Raw genomic sequence first — 15,870 nt, 5'->3', positions numbered from 1 at the left:
ATTGATGAAGAATACCTTAACACTCTCATCAATAAAGTGAAAGAAATGAAAATAGAAAAATGTACAGATATTAATTACTACTTTCAAAGAAAAGAAGCTGCCGAATTAATAAATGAAATTAATAATAGATGAGTATGGTCAGGAAGCAGAATGCAGGATATGCAAGATGATATGAAAAGGATTTCAATGGTTATGCATCTCTATCTCCAAAATAAAATAATAGGAGACAAATTTGATGAAATAAAAGAAATCCTAAAGAAAATAAATAGACTAGAAGATCTAGTCAATGAAATTGTACAGAATAAAGTGCATCATGAAATTAAAAGAATATGATGAAGAAGGAATAAAAGTTAAAGCACTAGAAAGAATAAAGTACCTAAAATATATGATGACAATGATTAAAGAATTAAATTTAATAAGGAAGAAATAATCAGAATCAATACAAATAAAATCATGATTGATTCTAATAAGAAAATTAGAATAAGGAAGAAACAAAAAATGAAATATACCCAAATAACGATATTACTTTAGAATATTGGAAATCGTTATATGAAAAAAACAAAACCAAAAACTAAAAGTAACATTTTCTGCAATAGAAAAAATCAATTAACAACTCATTTTCCAGAAAAAACCACAACTAGCACATGTTAAGAATCGAGTCATAGGTTCATCAGCTGATCGTGTTTGTGCTAATGTTTCTTGAATTTTTCTACTACCACATTTACCACATTTAAATTCATTATTATCTGGTATTTTAGAAATATCAATTGGTTTCTTTTTATCTTCTTCATCTTTAATAATTCTTTCTTTAATTTCTTTAACAGCTTCATCTGCCATATCATCTGGTGACATTTCAATTAATTCATTTGGAGTAACTTTTTTAGAACAAAGGTTATCTACTAACTTTTTGTTTTTACGAAGACCAGCTAAAATCTGTCGAAGATGGAAGTTAAATTTTTCATTATCTTCTTTATATTTAACTGCAAGACCTTCTCCTATTCCATCTAATATATCTGATTCTTTGATGTATTTAGATAATACTTTCAATGCTTTCGTTTTATTTGCTGTGTTGTATGAGTTACTTCCAGAAACAGCAGGTTTAGTTGCATCTTCTCTTGACATTGACCTAAAGAACAATAATTTTTAGTTCTTCTACCCCCTTTTATTAGGTTTTGTTTTTTAGTTTCATTTTTATTTCTTAATAACAAAAATTAAAAAAGAAAAAAGCCAATCCCAAAAATTGAAGCAACCTTCTAATTTTTTGGATTTTGTTTTAAATATTTTTGAGCCTTTTGCATTTTGGAATTAAATGTTTCATTACACCCTTTCATTCTGAACAAACATCCGTATCATCCATAAATTAAAGTCTAATATCATGTTGTCAATTCTCTTCTTTCATTCCTTAAATTTAGAGATAAAACTGTGAACTGTTTATTTGTAATCAACCCAGAATTTTTAATTTTCTTTTTTTTTAAGAAAATAGAAAAACAAAAAATGAACTAAAAAAATTATCTTTAAAGAAATGAATTATCCAAAAGCTTTAAAAATTCTTGTTGTAGGAGGAGATAAAACGTTTAAGTCTACATTATGTAAAGTACTTGTTGGTAATACATTTTCATCAAGTTATATTCATACAGTTGGTATTAATATTTATCGATCTAGTGTTAATGACCGATCAGTGATATATTGGGATATTCCATTTTCAGAAGTTTGTTAATAACACTTTGATAAAAGTAGGTTAAAGTAGAGACAGTGATTTAATAAAATAGTATAAATTAGGAAGGAATCTTGCATTAATAAAAGAACATGTTGATGGAATAATTTTAATGACAAATAAAGACATAGAAAGTAGTTTTGATGCTGCACGTGATTGGATGACATTATTTGCGAAGATTGCAACTCATATTTTGATTGTGAAAGATTATAAAGAAGATTTAGATTTATCAATGAGATATGAAGAACTTAAAAAAATTCATCAAAACATTAATAACGTTTATTTTAAGCCAATGCTTGTTCATAAAAAGAAAGGGGTTTTTGAAGCAGTTAATGACTTTATAGAAAAGATACTTCATCAATTTAAAGATACTGAAATTTGTCTAACTGAAGAAAGTGATACCTCTTCTTCTTCTCCTACTCCTTCAGTCAAATATACTCCATCACCTAAATTCTTTACTTTTTCACCTTCATCATTAACAAGTAATTCAAATGGAAAAATAATTACAAAAAATTTTATTACTCAAACAAAGAAAGAAGTAATAACATTATATGATGATATTAATGAATATATTAATCAATTAGAAAGTTCCTCTTTTGATAATTCTGTTGATGATTTCTATAAGAAAAGAGAATTAAATAGGTTCCATAGCCATGTTGATATTGAGAAGAAAGAACTGCTAAAAGAATTAGAAAGTTATGAAGTTCTTCTTGAAAAGAATAAAAATGGAGTAAATGTAACTTGTGATGATGTTCAAAAATTACTTATTATCCGTGAACATTGTTGGCAAAAAAATTTTGAATTTATTGGATATAATTATATCGTAAAGAAACCAAAGAATTAATTTCATTTGAATATTTTTATTATTTACTTTTTATAATTTGTTATTGAAACTAAAATACTTTAAAGTTTTTTTATTAATTTTTTATTTTATTTGAAAACTCAATGAACCTATTATTAAAAAGAATCAGAAGTGGTTATAGTCTCTTCAGTATTCAGAAACACGGACCACATTATCATCATTTCTATTTTCTAATAAATAAATTAAATTATCATAAACTCTAAAATAATTTTAATAAAATTATGGTTTTTATTAATGTTATTATTAATTAATAAGAATATTATATAAAGAATTACTAGTAATTATTTTTAATAAATAAGTATTATTTAAATGAAATTCTTTTTGAATTATTTTTATTTTAATAACAAATGTTTTTTGTTGTTTGTTAGTTAGATATATCTATGAAAATGATTTTTATTCTTGTATGTTTAATTTTGTAACAATAATTTGATTTATTTTATTGTCATTTTATAAATGCGTAATTTTCATTTTTTAAGACATTTTATATAAATCAAAGAGGTATCAAATGCATTTTATGGAAAACAACATCCAGAATGTTTCACACTAAAACGAATCATAGCAACTGAAATTAAATGAAAATATTCAATATGGAATAATTGAACATGAAATAAAAAAAGAATAAAAAATAAATCAATGAAGAATATGAACAATTCATTCATCTAACAATGAATGAAATGATGATTATCACATAGAAATAATTCATTATTAATTACTTTATTAATAAATTTGTTATACATATTCGTTGGTTAATAAATGTTAAGTGAAAAGATACAGTTATAATAAAAAATAATAATATAACTAATAATAATTGTTTAAATAACAAATATATAAAATATGATGAAGAAGTTAGTTAATTAATATGAAATAGAATAAAAAGTATTATTTTATCATAAGTTATTAATAATTAATAGTCTTATAGCACATATCGTTACTTTAATTTATATATTCCTATTTAAGTATTAGTTTATAAAAATAATGTAATAATGTAAAATTATTGAGACAATTAATAGAATAATTAAACAAGTTATCAACAGTTATAACTAGTTAATATGAAATAAAAAAAAGTTATCAAATACCCAGTACTTTTTTTAATCCTCAAGTGAATAATCGAATTGAGTTAAAACAAAGAGTTATAAGTGCAATTGATATACCATCTTAAGTAATAATTATTCATAGTATTTGAATAAAAAAATAATATAAAAATAGTTGGGATAAATAAAAATATCTTTTAAAAACTTCTAAAATTTAAAAATAAATCATTCAAAATAAAATCAATTTTAGTTAAGTTTTCAATAATTTAACTTTAAAAAGAGAGGATCTTAAAAAACAATAAGAAAAACTGTGAGGTATTATAATAAGCAGCTAATAATGAATAGAGTTGCAAATAAAGTCAATTTTAATTTTCAAGTTTATTTGCTTGTTTATCTCTTAATTGATTTTGAAGTTGTTCTACCAAGTCCAGTCGTTTCTGAACGAAAATAACATAGCTTTTCCTTTTTTTTCTACGAGTCTCTTCTAGTCCAACGTATTGATCTATATTAAGTATTAATTTCATATAATATTCGTATAACTCTATACCTCTCCTTTCAAGTATTGTATTGATGATTTCTTCTTTTTGTTTTTGTTCGTTCATTAATGTTTGAAATTCATTAAATTTAATTTCTAATTTGTTAATTTCTCTTTCAATCAAATTTACTTCTTTATCAAATTTTTCGTTAACGTCAATTTCTGTTATATTTTCTTCAATGACAACAGTTTTATTTACATTCGTCTTTTGTTTGCTTGAACTACCACCCATCTTCAATTATAATCATTTTTAGGGTTATAAATCATTATCAATTGAAATCACATTTTGTTGTTAAAAAATGTTTTTCTAAATAACATTAAAAATAAAATTTCTAGAAATAGAAATATAAAAAAAATTGAAAATAACTTGAAAAATAAATGAAAATTAATTTTTTTAGTGAAATAATTTAAATTTTCATTGAATTTTTAGTTATGAAGTTTAGTATCTTATTCACACCAAATTTATAATGAACTAAAATTTATTCATTTAAAACAGTTAATTTGAAATTATCAATTATTAATTAAAATGAATTATTCATAAAATGTTATTATCATTTTAAAATTATTTGTTACAAGATCATCCTTGCAACACAAGACAATTTAAAGATAGTTCAATGAAACTTACTTAATTTTAATTAGCTTCTTCCAAGAAATTTGTATATAATAAAAATTTATTTGAAAAAAATGAACCAAAATTCTAATAAAAAAATTCTAAAAATTTAATGACAAAATATTTATAAAAAATTGAAGAAGGTGAAATTGTATGTAAATTAACAAAGAAAAGAATTATTACCAGAAAAATATTTTAAAATATAAAACAAAATTCAGTCAACGTTGAAAATTGATGTTTTCTAAATATTAAAAGAATAAAATTCTTTAAAGTTCTTTAATAAAGAACAAAAGAAAAACTTCAAAGAGAAACAATAAAAAACAAAATTACTTTTTAAATTAAATTTTTAAGAAAGAGATAAATTAATGAAAGTAAGAGTTACTTCTACACATTTATTTTCGATTCTTCTAGATTTCTTTTCTACAGAAAAGTAAATAAAAAGATTGAATTATCTTAATAATCAGATTTTTATGTCACTTCTATTATTTACTAGTTCTAATTCTGATGACTATTTTACTTTTAATTATATGAAAGTCCTTACTAATTTCGTTTCAGTTGGAAATATTATTGTTTCTCTTTGTTTTATTCTGGCTTTGAGAGGACTATCAACACAAATAAGTGCTAAAATGGGAAATATCTATGGGATTATTGGAATGTGCGTTGCTTTTATTACTGCAATAATTTCAAAGTGTTGTGACTTTCTTAATGCACCTACTTCATCTGACGCACTTGATAGAAATGAAATTCTTTATTTACTTGTTGGGTATTTATCTTGTTTAATTCCAGCGGCATGTATTGGTATTTTTATTGCATCAAGAGTAGAAATGGTTCAAATGCCACAATTAGTAGCAGGATTTCATTCATTTGTAGGACTTGCAGCAGTATTTGTTGGTTTTGCACATTGGATTAAAGATGCATCATCTTACCAACAAGTCCATGAGCTTAAAACAAATGAAGAAAAGGAAGAAGCCAATATAATGCATTTGACAATGATTGGACTTGAAACAGTTTTAGGTATTTTTATTGGAGGAATGACATTTACAGGGTCTCTTGTTGCATTTGGAAAATTACAAGGAATCATTAGATCTAAACCACTAATTATTGGAGGAAATTTCAGACATGTTTTAAATGCAGGTTTAGTTATTTTTGGATGTTTATTATGCATTCCATATATCGCTAGTGAAGTCATTGTAATGAATGACATTCCCGTTTTTGGAGATACTGTTTCTATTACTGATATTCAAAAATATAGTGTTTATTTCAATGCTGGTATTCTTATTCTTGTTACTTTAATTTCATTCTTTATTGGATGGCATATGGTTATGGCTATTGGAGGTGCTGATATGCCAGTTGTAGTTTCAATGTTAAATTCATATTCAGGATGGGCTACAGCAGCATCAGGATTCTTATTAAATAATTATGCTATGATTGTTGGAGGAGCATTAATTGGATCATCAGGAGCTATTTTATCATATATTATGTGTAAAGCTATGAATAGATCATTCATGTCAGTTATTTTTGGAGGATTTGGAGCAACACCATCTAAAACAAGAAACCAAGAAGATGAAGGACCTAAAGAAGCTAATACAATTCAAACACCAGAACTTGCTAAACTTTTAATGGAAGCACATAACATTGCTATTGTTCCAGGATATGGAATGGCAGTTGCAAAAGCACAACATGTAGTTGCTAGTCTTGCAGAAGAATTAATTAAAGCAGGAAAAGAAGTAAGATTTATTATTCATCCAGTTGCAGGAAGATTACCAGGACATATGAATGTATTACTTGCAGAAGCTAATGTACCATATAAAATTGTATTTGCAATGGAAGAAGCAGAAGATTTAGAAAATGTTGATGTTGCAATTGTTGTTGGAGCAAATGATACAGTTAATCCAATAGCAGAAACTGACCCAACATCACCATTAGCTGGAATGCCAATTATTGATGTTTATAAAGCTAAAGTATGTGTAGTTAATAAAAGATCTCTTAATCAAGGATATGCAGCAGTAGATAATCCATTATTTTTCTATTCTAATACAAGAATGTTCTTAAGTGATTGTAAGAAAGGATTTGAAGAATTAAATTCTGAATTAAAAAGATTAATGGGTGATATTGTTTTAGGTAATGGTGATATTAGTGTATCTGAAAAGACTAGTTTATTGACTGGTCAGCAAGAAACAATTCCTATGAAAATTGATCCTGAAAATTTATTTATTGGTATTCCAAAAGAAAATGTACCAGAAAAAATGGTTGCTATGGTTCCATCAGTTTGTAAACAACTTAGATCAAGAGGGTATGGTATTTATGTAGAATCTGGAGCAGGTTTATTATCATCATGTACTGATGAAGATTATAGAAGTGTTGGATGTCGTATTGCTGAAACAACAGAAGAATTATATGAAAAATCAAATATTATTTGTAAAGTAAATCCACCAAGTGAAGAAGAAATTAATAAAATGAGACAAGGACAAACATTAATTTCATTTTTCTATCCAGCAAAGAATTCTAAATTACTTGATCTTTCAGTTCAAAAAGGAATTAATGTTATTTCAATGGATTGTGTACCAAGATTATCTAAAGCACAATGTATGGATGCATTATCATCACAAAATAATCTTGCAGGATATAGATGTGTTATTGAAGCATCAAATAAATTTGGTAGATTACTTATGGGACAAGTTACTGCAGCTGGTAAATCACAACCAGCTAATGTACTTGTTATTGGAGTTGGAGTTGCAGGACTTGCAGCTATTTCTACTGCTAAAGCACTTGGAGCACAAGTTAAAGCATTTGATACTAGAAAAGCAGCAAAAGAACAAGCTGAATCAGTAGGAGCTGAATTTTGTACAGTAAGTGTAGATGAAGATGCAGAAAATAAATTTGGATATGCAAATGCAGCATCCCAAAGACTTATTGATGCCGAATATGCATTATTTAGACAATTATTACCAGAAACTGATATTGTTATTACAACAGCAAATGTTCCAGGCAAGAAATCACCAATTTTAATTACTCAAGATATGGTTGATTCAATGAAAATAGGATCAGTTATTGTTGATTTAGCAGCTGCTAATGGAGGAAATTGTGAAGTAACTCGTAGTGGAGAAACATATCTTTATGATAATAGAATTACCATTATTGGACAAACTGATTATACAGTTAAAATGTCACCACAAGCATCTCAATTATATTCTCAAAATATATTTAATTTCTTAAATTTAATTTGTAAGAAAGCAAGTGATTTTACTATTAAACTTGAAGAACCAATTGTTAGACAAATGGTAGTTTGTTCTGCAGGACAAAAAATGTGGCCAGCACCTCAAATCCAAGTTGTTAGTCAAAATACACCAGCAAAGAAAGTTGAAAATATTAATACTCTTTCAACTGAAGAAGAAAATAAAAAATCATTCCCTATTGGAAAAATTATTGGGTTTGGTTGTATAATTCTTCTTGTTATATTTATGTTATTTATGCCAGAAATGTTTGTTACAGCATTTATGTCATTTGTACTTGCTATTATTGTTGGATATTATGTTATTTGGAATGTTACAAGTGCACTTCATACACCTTTAATGTCTGTTACTAATGCTATATCTGGTATTATTGCAGTTGGAGGAATTACAAATATTTCATTGATTGATCCATCAACTGATCTTTTCTATTTTGTTGCTGTTACTATTGTTGGATGTTTAGCTGTATTTATTGCATGTTTGAACATCTTTGGAGGTTTCTTCATTACATACAGAATGTTGAAAATGTTCCATTAGAGTTAGAGTAACAAAATTTATTCATTATTATTTTTCTGTTTAAAAATAACTCTAACTTGTAAAGGAAAATAATACTTTCCTATTTACAACGTATATAAGATTATACCATAATTAGTATTGTTTATTCATTTCATAGGATTAATAAATAACATTCTAATGAATATAATAACTTATAATAATATCAATTCAATATTCAAATCTTTTTTTAAATTTATTTTAAATACAATTCATATTTATTGTTATGAATATGGTTTTGTAAATCTTTAATTATGAAGTATAAAATAATAATTTCATTTTTTGAGTTTCTGAAGAAGATAAAAATAAAAAATACATTTTTCTTATCAATGATGTAAAATATTAAACATTTTCTTCATTTTCATTAAAAAAATTCAACTTAAAAATGATTAGATTAAAACAAAAAATGTGGAGTAATTCATCATTAACAACAATCATCAATGACATAAAAGCTACCAATAAAATTATAACTTTTGTTGTAGTTCAAAATATAAACCAGTCACAAGCATTTATTCAGAGTTTTGAAACTAACTTAGCACCATTTCTTATTCAACAAGGATCATACATTATGTTATTTGAAGAATGTGATGAGAGATTAGCATTGTTAAATTTATTTTTACCAGAACCTGTTCTTTCAACTTCAATAATAATACTTAACAAATTTGGAGTTGTTTTGTTTCAAAAAGATGAAGCCATTGATTCATCTTGTATTGCATCAACTGTTCTTCAATTAAATTCACAGATCAATACAAGTAAAAACCTTCCCACACAACAAATAATAAGAGAAGAAGAAGAAAAAGTAGAAAAAGAAGAAGAGGATAGTACAATACAAAAAGATAAAAAAACTAACGAAGAGAATAAAGAGAGTCTTAAAGAAGTAACGTCTGTGAATGAAATATTAAGAAAATTACCACCAAACCATAAACAAAATATGGCTTTATTTGAAATAAGAAAAAAACGACTTAATGCAGAACAACAACAAATAGAAAAACGAAGAAAAGAAGAACAAGAAAGATGTTTAAAAGAACAAAAAGAAGAAGAGAAAAAAAGAAAAGAAGAACAAGAAAATAAAGAGAAAGCTATTTGTGAAATGAATGAAATAAAAAAATTAAAAGCAATTCAAAACCTTGAAACAGAAGAAAGAATGAAAGAATTACAAAAAATTAAAACACAAAAACAAATGGAAAATATTACTAATTTTTATAATGGAATAATTAAAATCAAATTTAGATGTCCTAATGGTAAAAGTGTTATTCATGAGTTTTATCCTACTGATTCAATTCAGGATATTTATGAGTACGTTAGATCTATTAATTATAGTAAAGCATTTACAATCACTGATATGAAAGGAAATAATTTACCTGAAACTAATCTCTCATTAAAACAAACTGGAATTAATGGATCAGTTATATTAAACATTAATAATCAAATGTAATTTTGAATTTATAAACAAAAATTGAAATAAATAACAATTTTTAAACTTTTTTTAATAAAAAATTAAAAAAATAAATTAAAAAAAACTTAAAAAGAAAAAGAAATGGAAAATATTTGGTATGATGGACCTATTTCTGATGCTATTAAACAGTCATTAACAAATAATAAACTTATTGTTATAACAGTGGTTAATGGCAGTGATGAAAGTCAATCTGTTCTTCAATTATTTGAAAATGAATTAAAAGACACAATAAAAATGACAACTGCATTATTACTTCATGAAAATGATGAAAATCTTCAATTTTTCTGCTCTTTATGTTTGTTTTAATTATTACATAAATAAAAATAATTAATTCATGAATATAGATACTCAACCAATTGTATTTCCTTCAGTATTCTTCTTTAATGGAGCTGGACTTCAAAAAGTACTTATTAAAAATGAAATTACGAAAGATAGTATTTCATCATCAATATTTCAATTAACAATGGTATCAGTTTTGAGTCAACAAATTCCTAATCAACAAATTCCTAATCAACAAATTCCTAATCAACAAATTCCTAATCAACAAATTCCTAATCAACAACAACCAGTAAATACTCTTAACCAACAACAACCAGTAAATACTTTTAATCAACAACCTACACAAATAAATTCATCTAATCAACAACAAGAAAAAGGTGATGATGATGAAATCAAAGTAATGAAAGGAGAATTAAAAAGAAGAGAGAAAGAAAGAAAAGCACGTGAAGAACAAAGAATAAAAGAAGAAATGGTTGAACAAAATTTAATTAAAGAAAATGAAAAACAGAGAAAAGAAGATGAAGAATATAAAAAAACCTTAATTAAACGTATTAAATTAGAAAAAGAAAATAAAATTCAACAACAACAACAAGAAGAACAACAAAGAGAATTAGAACTAAAACAACAAAAACAAGAAAAAGAAGAAAAGAAACAAAAGGTTCATATAGCCATTAGACTACCAAATGGAGAAATAAAGAAAGAATATTTTGAAAAACAAGATACTCTTCAAAAAGTTTATAACTTTGTTATGGGTTTTGGATTTGATAAATTTGTTCTTATTGATGGAATTAAGAAAAATGAATTTACTAACCTTCAACAAACACTAGAAAATTTAGGATTTTGGCCATCTATTTTATTACATGTTGTTATAAAAAGTGTAGGAGAAAAAAAAGAGCCTATGTTTGGAACAGGAAATGGAACAGAAAATGTACCACAACAAACATGGTATGAATGGTTTAAGTCAATGTTTTAAATTTTAAAAATTTAAATAAAAATTTTATTTTATGATTTATTCTGATGAAGTTAAAGTCTTAGATGAAGGAAAAAAAAACAGAGAAAAGAAATAGTTAGAACTTAAATCTGCCAAAAACAGATCTAAAAGAGAAAAAAAGAATAGAAACTACAAAAATAGAAAAGATGAAAAGAACTATAATAATCAATAAATTATAGATGGGAAGAAATAAAATTCGAATAGAACGAATTGAAAATGAAAAAAAAAGAGCAACTACATTTCAAAAAAGGAGACATGGTCTTATTAAAAAAGCAATGGAACTAAGTATTTTGTGTGATTGTAAAGTCTCTTTAATGGTTTTTAAAGATGATAAACTTGTAGTTTATAGTACAAATAATATTAAAAAAATGTTACTTGAATTTGTAGAATTTCAAGGTCAATTCATTTCATTTACTAATGAAGATTATTCTAATGTAGCTGATAATCAAATTGATATAGAACAACCAGAAAAACAAATTGACATTCCTAAGTCTAATTCTGAAATGTCTAAATCAGTTACTCAAAAAGTTAATCCACCTGAACCAATTTCTACTTCACAAGTAATAACTCATGACCCTATTCAACAAGATAATAATTACTCTACACCAACATCTGATAATTTATTAATTAAATCAAATACTATTATTCAACCAAATAATACTGAAGATATGCCTGAATTACCAACTGGTTCTCCTTTAACAACTCCTTTAAAAAAAGGAATGTATAATATTTCTACAATACCTCCAATTCAAACAACAAATTTATCAATAGATTGTACTTCTCAAAACTTAGAGTTACAAAAACCAACAGAATTTCAACACCCTTCGTTCATAGTTTGTTTCTTTTATTTAATTTTTTTTTTCATTATAAAGTAATATAAAATGTTTTTATTTAATTGAATAGATGACTTATTTTTTAGTCATATCAACCAATTAAGAGAGAACCAATAGATCCTGACACTGAAATAATTCCTCCTAACAAGAAACAACTTCAGGATTGATTTAATTCTTTACTGTTTGAACTAATTTATTGATAATAATCTTAATACTTCTTTTACAAAATTTGAAAATCTTAAAATTGTTTGATAATCTCTCAATATCATTTTTTTTATAATGATTATCTTTCCAACCATCGTTGTTACTTTGTTGTCTGTTTGTTAAGAAAATAAATTAAAACAAATTAATAACTTAAATATCTAGATGTTCAGTTATTCAATGATTTATCAATCTTCTTTACTTATTGGACAATATGGTGATATTATTGTTGGTCATCGAAACAATGATGCAATGCCATTTGCTTTGAATACAATGGCAATATGTTTTGTTTTTATTTTAGCCCTTGTTTTATTTGTATATTGCATATCAATTATATTAGCACATTCATGTGATAATAAAGTAATAACATTACTGAGTATAGTGTGTTCTATTTTAACTAGTTTATTATCAATTCTTGTTATTATTCTTCTTACTGTTTCTATTATTAATACTAAAAAATCATTTCCTTCTTTGTTCTCTACTGAAGGTGAGTCAGAACAAGACACAAACGAGGAAGGAAAAAAGGAATTTAGGAATCAGTTAGAGTATAAAGTTTGTTTTTTAAGTTTAAGTTATTTAGGTTAATAACAATAATTTACACTAAAAGTTTTCGTGTTGTGGGTTTGATAATGCAACTGTCCAATATGAATGCCATAAGTTCACACCATTAGAGTTAACATGTAAAACTACGTTATATGAACCATTTATGAAATTGATGTATTATCTATTTGTTCCAATTTCTGCAACTCTTATATTATGTGTGATTATTACTTGTATTAATTTAACACTCTTCATGTATCAACGAAAAGAATATCGACATGATGAATGGGGTGATACTTTTTATTCTTAATTTTTTAATTTTGTTATATATTACATTTTCAAGAAGAACTTTAAATAAATATATTAGATTTAATAGAAAATAAAAATTATAATAAAAATTAAAAAAAAAAAACAAATAGAAAAAAAAGAGAATCTTCAAAATAAAAATATGACAGTTACTACTAAAACACCTTCTACAGATGTTTCATTTGATGTACCATTATTGAGAGGATACCTTACAAGAAGAGATCCCAAAGGGACACATTCGTGGAGTAAATTATGGTATCAAAATAGTTTTGAAAATCCATTAATATTAGAATGTTTTGCAGATGAAAAGTCAACAAAAGTAGTAGAGACAATTAACTTTAAAGAAGTAACTGATCTAAAGATTGTTAGAACAAAAGCTGAAGACTCAACTAAAAAAAGATATGGTTTTCAATTTAAATATGGAAAACATACCCAAAAATTATTAACTGATGGTGAAGAAGAAGGAGAATATTGGAGAGATGGATTTACATCATTATCTCGTATTGCTCAAGGAAATGCACCAACTAAATCAAAATTAAAAAAATCATCTAAAGAATCAACAAATGAATATGGATTATTTCCTGGTGAAGACTTTGCTACTACATTAGTTGATTTTTATAGTACTGACCCTGGAGTTCTTTCTTTTAAAAAAGGAGAAATTGTTATTATTATTGGCAATATTGAAAATGGTTGGATTCCTGTTGAATTTGGTGGTAAAAGAGGTTGGGTTCCTAACGAATTTATTAAACCCATGGGCTTAAAAAAATAATTGTTTAATGAATTGAACATTACATGGTTGTATTTGACTCTTCTATTGTTTTTTTCTTTTATTATTTATTTTGAATCTTTTGGTTTTTGTTGGAAGAGTTGAGAGTAATGTTGAATTGAATAGGTATATACAAAAGGATAGCCTCGAAGTGATGGAGCCAAACAAGTCACACAATTTTCGATATTCATTTTAGTAATTTCTTTATTCATTGCAATTGAATGAAGAAGACCAAGTAATTCATTAAGAAAGTTAAATGTCATAGGAGGAATATCTTTGTAAATTTCATAAAATTGGAGGAATAAGTCATCTTCTTGTAAAGTATCTTTTTGTTTCCATAATTCGTATAATCTGTCATCAATGGACTTTGGAATAACTTGTTCTGGTAATGATTTAATATATAATTTCAATGCTCCAGCAACAGAATGAATATCAAAGTTAGTAAGACATTCAAACGTAATAATTTTTGTGTCGAGTTTTTCTACTACCTTTTGAATATGTTCCTTACTTCCAGACACTCTAAAGATACCTTCGATAGTAATAGCATATTTTTTGAGATATTGAATTAATAAACTAATATTTGGTGGTAATGTGATTATGTTATTTTCTGTGCTTAGTACTTCTAATGAAACACCTACTACTTTTATTATTTTTGTTGTTTTACTTTTACCACTTAGTCGATTGATAAACCCTTTTGAAAGAAATCCTTTAGACCGTGGAGATAATCCATTGTTTGGTGTTGATACAGGTTTTTGAATTAATGCCGTTAATGAACCTTGTGACTTCACTAAATCATTACTTGAACGATTTCTATCTCCACCAACTATAGTAATATGAGGTGGATTAAACATTATTAAAGAAGCATCATCTTTTCGAATGATAGTTCGTGGGACTGTAACATACCATGGCTGTAAATTTGTTAAATCATCAATCCACTTAACACACACATCCCGATCTTTAAAATCAATAGTAATGTTATCAAAACTGATGGTTGTTTCATTAATGAGAATAAGACGAGGTTTAGTTAAATAAATGACATGATCAATTTCTTTTGTTTCTTCTTTTCCAATAAAGAGAAAATTTTTTATTAGTTGAATACTTCGTGATTTTTTATTCGATGTGTCATATGACAATAAAACACTAACTCCATCAGTTATGCTAGGATCAGCTGAAAAGATACTAATATATAATCTGATGAGTTTTTTTTGAGAATAATCACTAAATTTTATTTGAAAAGTAGATAACAATCCAGATAACCAAACAAAGTTATCACCAATCATTCGATACTTTTCCATGTACTTCAATAATTCTTCCTGTAATTCAGGTGATGAAAATTTCTTTCTTGGACTTCTTGGACTTTTCAAAGAACGAGGTGTTGATGGAGTAGATTTACCATATAATTTGTTCATTCTTATTAAATTGAATTTAGACTTAACAAAGTGGTTTGCATTTTTTAGGTAAAACAAACAAAACACTGAATTCTCAACTTCATCCAAATATCCAAAAACTGAAAGTGTTGAGAGGTTTTGTTTATCTGCTTTTAGTCCAACAAATTGTTGGTTATTTCTACACACGTGAATTATACTGTTTTGATTGACCACAAAAAAAGATGAATAAATCAAACTCTTGGTTATCGTCTCTATGAGTAAGTCTCAATTCCATTACTTTTGGTCTTGTTCGACGTGGGGTTGCTAATGTAGGATTCATCACTAAAAAACAACTACTATCAATTTTTAAAAACTTTAAAAAGATTTTTTAAGGAGCTTCGACTTCTTTAAGAGTAACTTTTTATTTTTCACTTATTTCTCAACTTCTTTTTACATTTTGTTTTTCTCCATGTGAAGATCTAATAAAAATTCCTCTTTTGTTTTAAAAGATCAGTATTAATGTTATTTATTTCATAATTTTTAAAACGTTATATATACACAAAAGAAAAAATCAATAGAAAAAAAGAAAAAAAAAAC

General features: G+C 25.6%; 10 protein-coding genes across 10 annotated transcripts, besides 1 other annotated feature; 7 read left to right on the top strand and 3 right to left on the bottom strand.

Annotated features, from left to right (window-relative positions):
- Positions 1–555: a repeat region.
- A 51-nt stretch (positions 556–606) lies between these two features.
- Positions 607–1,122, bottom strand: EHI_055430 (uncharacterized protein; the record flags this gene model as incomplete). The annotated part of the gene is made up of 1 exon (XM_643850.2): positions 607–1,122. One exon carries the CDS (start codon positions 1,120–1,122, stop codon positions 607–609), a length of 516 nt encoding a protein of 171 aa, XP_648942.2.
- Positions 1,123–1,522: 400 nt separating this feature from the next.
- Positions 1,523–2,558, top strand: EHI_055420 (GTP-binding protein, Ras family; the record flags this gene model as incomplete). Its single annotated transcript, XM_643849.1, has 2 exons — positions 1,523–1,708; positions 1,770–2,558. The coding sequence occupies 2 exons, from the start codon at positions 1,523–1,525 to the stop codon at positions 2,556–2,558; spliced, it is 975 nt and encodes a 324-aa protein (XP_648941.1).
- A 1,414-nt stretch (positions 2,559–3,972) lies between these two features.
- Positions 3,973–4,374, bottom strand: EHI_055410 (uncharacterized protein; the record flags this gene model as incomplete). The annotated part of the gene is made up of 1 exon (XM_643848.1): positions 3,973–4,374. One exon carries the CDS (start codon positions 4,372–4,374, stop codon positions 3,973–3,975), a length of 402 nt encoding a protein of 133 aa, XP_648940.1.
- An 848-nt stretch (positions 4,375–5,222) lies between these two features.
- EHI_055400 (uncharacterized protein) lies at positions 5,223–8,519 on the top strand (the record flags this gene model as incomplete). The annotated part of the gene is made up of 1 exon (XM_001914064.1): positions 5,223–8,519. One exon carries the CDS (start codon positions 5,223–5,225, stop codon positions 8,517–8,519), a length of 3,297 nt encoding a protein of 1,098 aa, XP_001914099.1.
- Positions 8,520–8,919: 400 nt separating this feature from the next.
- On the top strand, positions 8,920–9,969 carry EHI_055390 (uncharacterized protein; the record flags this gene model as incomplete). Its single annotated transcript, XM_001914063.1, has 1 exon — positions 8,920–9,969. The coding sequence occupies one exon, from the start codon at positions 8,920–8,922 to the stop codon at positions 9,967–9,969; it is 1,050 nt and encodes a 349-aa protein (XP_001914098.1).
- A 102-nt stretch (positions 9,970–10,071) lies between these two features.
- On the top strand, positions 10,072–11,242 carry EHI_055380 (uncharacterized protein; the record flags this gene model as incomplete). Its single annotated transcript, XM_643847.1, has 2 exons — positions 10,072–10,285; positions 10,335–11,242. The coding sequence occupies 2 exons, from the start codon at positions 10,072–10,074 to the stop codon at positions 11,240–11,242; spliced, it is 1,122 nt and encodes a 373-aa protein (XP_648939.1).
- Positions 11,243–11,439: 197 nt separating this feature from the next.
- EHI_055370 (uncharacterized protein) lies at positions 11,440–12,260 on the top strand (the record flags this gene model as incomplete). The annotated part of the gene is made up of 2 exons (XM_643846.2): positions 11,440–12,093; positions 12,180–12,260. 2 exons carry the CDS (start codon positions 11,440–11,442, stop codon positions 12,258–12,260), a joined length of 735 nt encoding a protein of 244 aa, XP_648938.2.
- A 109-nt stretch (positions 12,261–12,369) lies between these two features.
- EHI_055360 (uncharacterized protein) lies at positions 12,370–13,163 on the top strand. Its single transcript, XM_643845.2, has 3 exons — positions 12,370–12,411; positions 12,460–12,846; positions 12,902–13,163. The coding sequence occupies exons 1-3, from the start codon at positions 12,373–12,375 to the stop codon at positions 13,142–13,144; spliced, it is 669 nt and encodes a 222-aa protein (XP_648937.2). The 5' UTR covers positions 12,370–12,372; the 3' UTR covers positions 13,145–13,163.
- A 119-nt stretch (positions 13,164–13,282) lies between these two features.
- EHI_055350 (uncharacterized protein) lies at positions 13,283–13,909 on the top strand (the record flags this gene model as incomplete). The annotated part of the gene is made up of 1 exon (XM_001914062.1): positions 13,283–13,909. The coding sequence occupies one exon, from the start codon at positions 13,283–13,285 to the stop codon at positions 13,907–13,909; it is 627 nt and encodes a 208-aa protein (XP_001914097.1).
- A 65-nt stretch (positions 13,910–13,974) lies between these two features.
- EHI_055340 (RhoGAP domain containing protein) lies at positions 13,975–15,315 on the bottom strand (the record flags this gene model as incomplete). Its single annotated transcript, XM_001914061.1, has 1 exon — positions 13,975–15,315. One exon carries the CDS (start codon positions 15,313–15,315, stop codon positions 13,975–13,977), a length of 1,341 nt encoding a protein of 446 aa, XP_001914096.1.
- Between the last annotated feature and the right edge of the window lie 555 nt (positions 15,316–15,870).

Source organism: Entamoeba histolytica, genomic scaffold (assembly GCF_000208925.1).
Source record: "Entamoeba histolytica HM-1:IMSS scf_1104750517103 genomic scaffold, whole genome shotgun sequence".
In the NCBI taxonomy this organism is placed as follows: domain Eukaryota; phylum Evosea; order Mastigamoebida; family Endamoebidae; genus Entamoeba; species Entamoeba histolytica.
Note: the sequence above shows the minus strand (reverse complement) of the source record. Positions and strands in the feature narration are given on the sequence as shown.

What these genes read in the sequence shown, in the direction of transcription:
- EHI_055360 (XM_643845.2), top strand. Translation starts at nt 12,373, where the DNA reads ATGATTATCTTTCCAACCATCGTTGTTACTTTGTTGTCT. An exon ending in TCGTTGTTACTTTGTTGTCT is followed by an intron (nt 12,412 to 12,459) that starts GTTTGTTAAGAA and finishes TTAAATATCTAG; the next exon opens with ATGTTCAGTTATTCAATGAT. An exon ending in GGAATCAGTTAGAGTATAAA is followed by an intron (nt 12,847 to 12,901) that starts GTTTGTTTTTTA and finishes TTACACTAAAAG; the next exon opens with TTTTCGTGTTGTGGGTTTGA.